Raw genomic sequence first — 8,669 nt, 5'->3', positions numbered from 1 at the left:
TAACAATTGTAACAAAACTCCTTTATTTTTCTTTATAAAAATATAAAAAATATTTCTTCTGAAGCCATCCGCAAATGTTCAGCTGATTTGGAACAGTTTCCAGTAGCAGTGATCCGGTGACTTTAGTTCAATATTCTTGTGTGGCCAACACAGCTAGAACAAAATTCACACTCAAGGATATGTTATATCCGAGATCTGGTGAAAAATTGATTCCAGACTTGAGAAACACGACCGTATATAATCAACGAGGGTTTTAAAATCAGTCTTTTTAGGTACAACAGGCGCCGGGCAAAAGTCGATGTCTTGATACTTCAGCGTTCGATTCACAGTGTTTTCAACCTTTGTGTTCTTTCTGAATTCAAGATCTGGAATCGATAAAGAACTTTGTGTTAGTGCTGTTTGCATTTTGATATTGACGAATCCCCGTAACCAAGTGAAACGTTAAAGAATTATTTACGACTTTGGCTTCGCGTTGTATTCTATGTCGACCAGATTATCTTGGTGGAATTGATTATTACCCTCCAAGATGTGTCGAGCAGGAGTTGAAGAATTTCGAATTCAATATTGAAAGTTAAGTAAACAAACTATCTTCTTATGTCACAGATTTATATCTATGTACATTGGACATTTGAGAATTAAGTATCTTGCTTAAGGACACAATCCAACATAAGTGACGTGATAAGTTTTACCAAGCATTCATGTCTTTTATATAAATAGTTTTTTTTTGTTTTTTTGGTCTTACTCCTTTAATATCTACCGATTGTTTTCAGGAATTTGAAAATAAACTCGTTAGAAATAATCTTGGTTGCTTTCTGCCACTTGCAAAGGCCATGGTGGCACTAAGAAAGATCGTGGTCATTGCTGCTCTTCCACCGTCGAGGATTCTCTTTAAAAAATCTGTCAAAGAAGATTCTACTCCTCCTTACTGTACCTTCCAAACATATCCTGGTCTTATTTAGCTCCAGGTCAGCCTTAAGTAAACCTATTATCAAAGGAACCTCAGCCGTGTTCATCTGGAAGGTGGGAGAATGCGGAGAGGTGGTAAGCCCTGGTACAAGGCCCAACGTGTCTTTCCCTTTTAATTCGGGAGGGTGTGGCATAAGTGGATTAAAGTACTATTTTTTTTAACAGGTGAAATAACTGCATATATTATAGTTTAGATATGTTAGAATATAGCCATAGCTATCTTTTTCTTACATAGAACTGCAGTTAACTATTTCAGTTATGTCTTATTTCAATTATTGTTAATTCCATAACAGATTCGCAATAAAAAGATCGATATTTAAATGAAATCTATAAGACTTACTTGGAATTCGATCGTGCTCTGTTCTTATAACTGTTATTCATGAGTTTCTGTAAGGTTTTGCGGTTATGGCCATTAGGATCATGTCTGTTGGTATGTTCTCTGGCTTCTTTCTTTGATCGACCTTTACCACTGTGGCCAACATGGATGTATTGGTCACGGTACATGCTCATTATGTCGTATTCGTCCATGTAGTTCGCCACAAAGAAATCAGTCATCATCAACTTTACCGATTCTTGACGCCGATAGAATTAATAGCCTGAAAACACAAAGACAAGGGAGGTTATTATTTGTTAATTTCGTTTAAACCAGGGGTCGCCAAACCCTTTTCAACCATCAACCCTCTTTAACCACTTTTCCTTCCGCATCGACCCTCCTTAGCCACTTCTTCCGCAACAACCACCCTCCTCATTTAAAATACCTTAACACCTTATCCTGCCATGCCACACCTTAAATGCATACCGGGTACTGATGCTAAATGTTAGCTAAAATATACAGGTACGTCAAATTAAGAAATTCTGTTGAAGATGTCACTCTTTTTACGTTTAAAACTTCGTGTATGAGTCTACAGTCTTAAACTTTTAATTTTTATGAAATTGTTTTCACGGTTAGAAAATGTGAAAAACGCATCATATCGCTGGAATATCTTTTATTTAAATTGACAACATCAATGCGAGGGATGAGAATGGTGATCCTGAATCAAGGCATTGATATCAGGCTGAATATTGGTCAGTTTCAGTCTCAAATCACTTCGTTCATCCAGGTTCAGGCGATTTCCCTGTTTGCTGAGGATTACGTTTGCATGGCTGAAGCCAGCTTTCACTATATAAGAGCTAGGAAATGCCAGAAGGAATGGTTCAGCTGCTGCTTTAAGGTGTAGGTACCTTTCACTTGTTTTCTTATTGTACCAAAAGTCACTCAGACTTCTGATCTCAAAAAAGGCTTTCACCACAATATCGACGCTCAAATAATCAAGTTCGGTGATAGAGAGACAGCCGCAGCATGAAGGACGGCGTAGCATTCAAGTGATTTCCGCTTCACAAATCCAACGCCTACAATGACCTACAAACAAAAACGTTTATAGGATATGTATTTAATATCTTATCTCCCAGAGCAGGCCTGGTCAATGCCATATGCAAACACTTGACAGTCCGCAGCCCCTCAATCACACCTCTTAATCTTTGATTACGACCTCAGGCCTCGAACGTAAGCAACAGCAGTCTTCTCGCTGCAATGAAAACTTATCAAATTTTCCCACGTTTCATGGCGCTGACTAAGCATTTCAATCAGTTCCTCTGGGTGAGCTGGTCTTTCGCATGCCGACCCCCATTCGACCCCTTGGCTATCATCGACCCTCTGTAACTCCTCGCCGACCTCTAGGAGGTCCCTTTGGTGAACCCTGGTTTAAAGGAAATGTGATATTATATAAATTAATGAATACATGTCACTTTCTAATTAAACGCAGGAACCAATATTTTGTTGAGATGGTGTAGATTTAAGTATATCGATCTTAGTATATTATCGATACGTTCCTATTGATCCCAGATGGATGAAAGGCGAAGATTAGTTATCTCAGGGATATTATAGATAATCCTAAAGTAGTCGACCGGCCATATTGGGGTTTAGTACCAATGTGAGATACGGGATCTCTAAGTGGGGTAGCGAGAAGTCACCTGACATACTAGGGATAATAGGTAAATATCCCGTAAATCACAATCTACAGTCTTAACAATACGTTGGATGATCACGTCTGGAACGATTTGATTGAACGGCTCTGAGACGTCGAGCACAACACTAACACGATCATAACACAACCATTGTTGAGAAAGCGCCTTGCTATTCGAAATATGAGCTCAATAATTACCCACCTGGATTACACGAAAATATGGTTAAGAGATGATGTTTGCTTGTTGAAAGTGATCAGATAACATAGAGTCGAAGAGTGTGTGTGTGTGTGTGGAGAGAGAGAGAGAGCGAGAGAGAGAGAGAGAGAGAGAGAGAGAGAGAGAGAAGAGAGAGAGAGAGAGAGAGAGAGAGAGAGAGAGAGAGAGAGAGAGAGAGAGAGAGAGAGAGAGAGAGTAGGGCTATGTAATGAGGTTGGGGTACGGAATGATAGCGGTGAGGTTGTTAGTTGAAGAACTCTGAAAGTTGTTGGGGAAGTCTACTACTACTACTACTACAGCTGCTGCTATTGCTGCTGCTGCTTTTGCTTCTATAGCAGAAAACTATTTTGTTGTTTATAGTCGCAAAACGTAAACAAATTCTTTCCAAGGATTATATTTCAAAACTGCTTGTCAACAATCTTTATAATTACCTCGAGTGAGCCATAAACCAGAACTAATGTTATTAATATCAGAACTAATATCCATCTGAGATCAAAATCTTGTTTTGTTTCTCAGTTATGCTGTTACACTTTGTCTTCTCTCAAAATAGAATTTTTTTTTTTACCTAATTTAACATTAGTCAGAGAATCAGTTTAGCTCTGTTTCGATTCCCGTTTGGAACAATAATTATTTTCTTTTTTATTACATCTTACCTTACTGATGCCCTCAGTAAAAACATTGATGTCACAAGTCACCATTTCGCGAATACAGACACTATGGGAAAAATGGTTAGGAATAGATAATGAGACAGAGAGATGATATTGATCATCATTGCAAAAGATGGACAGTCTAAAGTCTTTCTCCTTTTCTCAAATTGTTGTCATTCTTCCTGGTTCATTGCAATAAGATGCCAACAAATTTCCAGAAATATAGCTGCCTTTTCTTATTCAAAATGCCTCTGAAAGCAGTATTCTTGCCCATCAATTTCCCATAAATGCCACCCTCTTTGCTTCCACTCTACCGATTCACGACAAAGCATCCAAAATTCACTTCCCTTCTCAGGCTTGTTCACCCCATAACAATGTATGCGATGAAAGGCGGCGAGATGGCAGAAACGTTAGCACGCCGGGCGAAATGCTCAGCAGTATTTCGTCTGTCTTTATGTTCGGAGTTCAAATTCTGCCGAGGTCGACTTTGTCTTTCATCCTTTCGGGGTCGATAAATTAAGTACCAGTTGCGTAATGGAATCAATCTAATAGACTGGCTCCCTCTCCAAACCACATATTTCTCTATAATCCAAAAAGAAATTGTTAAAATATCTGTGTTGTAGAAATGTAACCAGTTTATGGCCCACAAATTTTAACAACAAAATATAGAACACGAAGCGTCATGTGGACCCTGGTTGAGAACCACAGGTCCTTTTATAACTCCATACAAGGCACGAGCATGGCTCTTCATTAACATGTTGACCATAGACATGCTGTGAGGCAGGTGTTAAGTAGACCAAGATTGAAGACCGAGAGAAACCCCAAAGCAACATTCACGGGTAAACGCTGGTTATACGAAAACAAAAAAAAAAAAAACGTTTTCTTAAAACGGCAAGTTTATCAACAAAGCTGCCAATTAGAGAAAGGTAATTTCTTTAAAATGAGTTATCTAGTTTACAGTCTGTTTGTGTGCCTCCTTTAGGGTGAAAGTTCCTACGACAAATTTTCCTACAGCGAAAATATTTACGGCGAATGTTCCGGACACGATAAACGTTATAACCAACTTGCCCACGTTTTTATGCCCCCGCCTTCTCTCTTTAATGGAACTACAATGGTCCTTACCTCTCTGTGCTATTCCATCCTGATTCACCGACCTCTCCTATTTACACTCTTATTCCCTTGTCACTCCCTTATTACTGATACCCGCCACACCCATTCCACCCGACTCTCCCATTTCGTCATTGCCATTAAATCTGATTCCCAAAGTCCCACATCGACCATTTCACCCGATCCTTACTTCTCACTGCCACTCTATTCGATACTTCCAATTCTGGCCACATATTCAAATACGCACCAACACACGCGCATGTGTATATAGGTGTAAATATGTTTCTACATATTTATACACATATACAAATATATGTGATGAAATAAAATGTGTGTCTGTGTATCTTTCTCTCTCTCTCTCTCTCTACTCACACATTCAAAAATATGTAAACATAAACACATCCACACGAAAAACTTGAAATAAGAGTGAAATAAAGCGTATGGGATGTTGCATCTAATGCTAAATATCTTTTATATTTTAATCGAAAAAATCTGGTTTGGAATTTTGAAAAATGAATAGGAAAAAGCAAGCGTAGACAAGAGAAAGGATTCAAATGAATTTAGAATGAATTAAATAATAACCTAAACAGCTTCTACATTTGAAAATTATTTTGAAGTACGAGCGCGAATTATCTTTCTTCAAGTAACGTCATACGACAAATGAATGGCAAAATAAATTTACCGATTTGCAATTATTATGGTACAATCAACGCTTCCTTCTCCACAAAATCTTTTAGATTTGTGCCTTGAAAGAAGGAGGATTCATTCCAAAATATTTCGAAATGAACGCCAAACCGTGAATGTTTCTTAGTTACCATAGGAACGGTAGAGTACTGCAGACAGTCGAATAAAGTCCTTTCAATGGTTCCTGAAAATTAGGAATTAGGAATCGGTGCTGGAACTCAAAGAATATACAGACTGTAAGATGCCGTTACTTATATTTTGGTGCACACACGCACAAACGCGGGTATAAACATATATACATATATAGGCACACACACACACACACACACACACACAGATATATAGACACACACATACACAAGTACACACACACATATGTAATATATACAAATACATTCACGTATATATACATAATGCGTATATGCATATATACACAACTGCTTTTATGCTTATAGCTTGAACGTATCATATGCATACACACACATATATACATATATGTGTGTGTATATGGATATACAGACACATGTGTGTGTATATATATATATATATATACACAGACACACGCATACACGCGCGCACACACACGCATACACGCGCACACACACACACATGTTCTTATGTTCCGTTATGATAAAAACAATTTTATGGTTATTCTATACTTTAGTGGAGTTCATAGTCAGACGATGAAGTTGAAATCACTGTCACACGATGAAACTTCGAAGTCACTGTCTCAGGTGTGACTGTGTAGTAAGAAGCTTGCTTTCCAACCACATGGTTCGAGGTTCAGACCCACTGTGTGGCACCTTGGGCAAGTGTCTTCTACTACAGCCTCGGGCCGACCAAAGCCTTGTGAGTGGATTTGGGAGACGGAAACTGAAAGAAGCCTGTCGTATGTATATATATATATATATATATATATATATATATATATATATATATGTATGTATGCATGTGTGTATATGTGTCTGTATTTGTCCTCCCCACATTTGTTTGAAAAACGATGCTAGTGTGCTTACGTCCCCGTAACTTAGCGGTTGCGCAAAAGAATCCGATAGAATAAGTACTAGGCTTCCAAAGAATAAGTCCTGGGGTCGATTTGCTCGACTAAAAGGCGGTGCTCCAGTATGGTCGCAGTCAAAAGACATAAACAAGTAAAGAATAAAAGAATAAATAAATATATATATGTATATATATATATGTATGTATATTGATGAAACCACGAGCACAGGCTTGGGATGGCCTTATAATTGAGTTGGCTTCGCAACCACGTGGTTTCCTGTTGGCGTGTTTTGACCGAGTGTCGTCTGCTTTTAGCCTTCAGTCGACCAATGCTTTCAAAGTGAAAATGTATATTCTTTTATTCTTCTACTTATTTCAGTCATCTGACTGTGGCCATGCTGGAGTACTGCCTTTTAACCTCACAAATCGACTAGGAAGACCCTGGGGCTATAAACAAAAGTACCATTGTCCCCTATGGGTCATCCACATTTAGGTGGCAAATATACTTTATGATTCCGTGCTGCTACTGCTTACGTCTCGCTCAGAGATTTATTATTGCTTCTATATATATATATATATATATATATATATATATATATATATATATACATACACGCAAACATATATTCACATAAACGTTTATATACACTTCATACTCAAAAAGCGCGAAGGAACGGTTGTGAGAGAGATATATATAACAATTATTTCTTATAAACAAGCAACGGTGTCAACAAAATCCTGTCTATCAAACTGGAACGTATTTGGGGAGAGAGAGAGAAAGAGAGAGAGAGAAAGAGAGAGAGAGAAAGAGAGAGAGAGAGAGAGAGAGAGAGAGAGAGAGAGAAAGACAGAGACAGAGAGAACGAGAAAGAGACAGAGAGAGAGAGAAAGAGAGAGACAGAAAAAGAGACAGAAAAAGAGAGAGAGAAAGAGAGAGAGAAAGAGAGAGAGAAAGAGAGAGAGAGAGAAAGAGAATGAGAGAGATAGAGAGAAAGAATCAGTCAGAGGAAAACGAATTCGCAGAGGAAAGTTTAAAAAAAAAATACTCACAGCAAGGAACGAGTGGAAAGTCGTTGTTTACTTTTTACAGTTTAATGTTCGCTTAACCTCGGCAAATCTGTTCTGTCAAGTGTTTCTCTGACGTTCTTCTTTTATATATCGCAATACTTGATGGAGGTGGGGCTTGCAACGGAACTTGTGTGTGTGTGTGTGTCTGTGTGTTTAAGTAGGTGTTCGTGCCCGTGCGTGTACACACGCATCCATACTAACACGTGCGCGCACACACGCAATCTCTGACTGCAACTTCCAGCCCTGCTGAAGTGATTGGCTTTTGTTGATGGGGTAACAGCCACGTGGACGGTCTGTGACTCATGATAAGTTGGCAGAAGTAATACAGTCATAACATAACAACACTCTCTCTCTATCTCTGTCTCTTTTATCTCTCTCGCTCTCTTTATCTCTCACTCTTTCTCTCTCTCTCTTTTCCTCTCTCTCTCTTTGCATCTATCGATTTATCTATCTATCTATCAACATTCCTCCCTCTTTCTCGCTCTACCTATTTATCTGTCTGTCTTTTTGTTAGTCTGTTTCTCTCTCCTCCTCCTCTCTCTCTCTCGTCTCTCTCTATGTATATATATATGTATATATATATATATATATATATATATATACATATATATATATATATATATATATATATATATATATATATATATATATATATACATATAGACATCTGTCTGTCTATCTTTTCCTCTCTCGCTATCCCCCTCTCTCTTTCCCCCTCTCTCTCTCTTTCCCCTCTCTCTCTCTGTATCTGATTGCTATCTCCCAATTGCTGTCTTCTTGTCACTAATCATTATATTTATTCTCACCTATTTTTATCTTAACCCCCCCTCCCCAACCTCGCCCCTACCAGCAATTGTTACTTCGCCATTTCGTTATAATTCTAAACCTCATAAATGTTTCTATAATTATCAACCCAAATATCCACGTCTCGAATTTATCCAAGGTGAAGGTAACTGTTTGCAAAAAGCTTTTCCTTAC

The 8,669-nt window shown here is 38.3% G+C and overlaps 1 protein-coding gene across 1 annotated transcript; it reads right to left on the bottom strand.

The window, feature by feature from the left end:
• Positions 1 to 7,831, bottom strand: LOC106867825 (nuclear protein 1-like). Its single transcript, XM_089353057.1, has 3 exons — positions 7,674 to 7,831; positions 1,307 to 1,562; positions 1 to 365 (listed from the first exon to the last, which is right to left on the bottom strand). Exons 2-3 carry the CDS (start codon positions 1,522 to 1,524, stop codon positions 359 to 361), a joined length of 225 nt encoding a protein of 74 aa, XP_089209183.1. The 5' UTR covers positions 1,525 to 1,562; positions 7,674 to 7,831; the 3' UTR covers positions 1 to 358.
• Between the last annotated feature and the right edge of the window lie 838 nt (positions 7,832 to 8,669).

This window comes from Octopus bimaculoides, chromosome 5, assembly GCF_046866305.1.
Source record: "Octopus bimaculoides isolate indiv1 chromosome 5, ASM4686630v1, whole genome shotgun sequence".
Lineage (NCBI taxonomy): Eukaryota > Metazoa > Mollusca > Cephalopoda > Octopoda > Octopodidae > Octopus > Octopus bimaculoides.
This window is presented reverse-complemented; position numbering and strand designations above follow the sequence as displayed.

What these genes read in the sequence shown, in the direction of transcription:
- LOC106867825 (XM_089353057.1), bottom strand. Translation starts at nt 1,524, where the DNA reads ATGATGACTGATTTCTTTGTGGCGAACTACATGGACGAATACGACATA.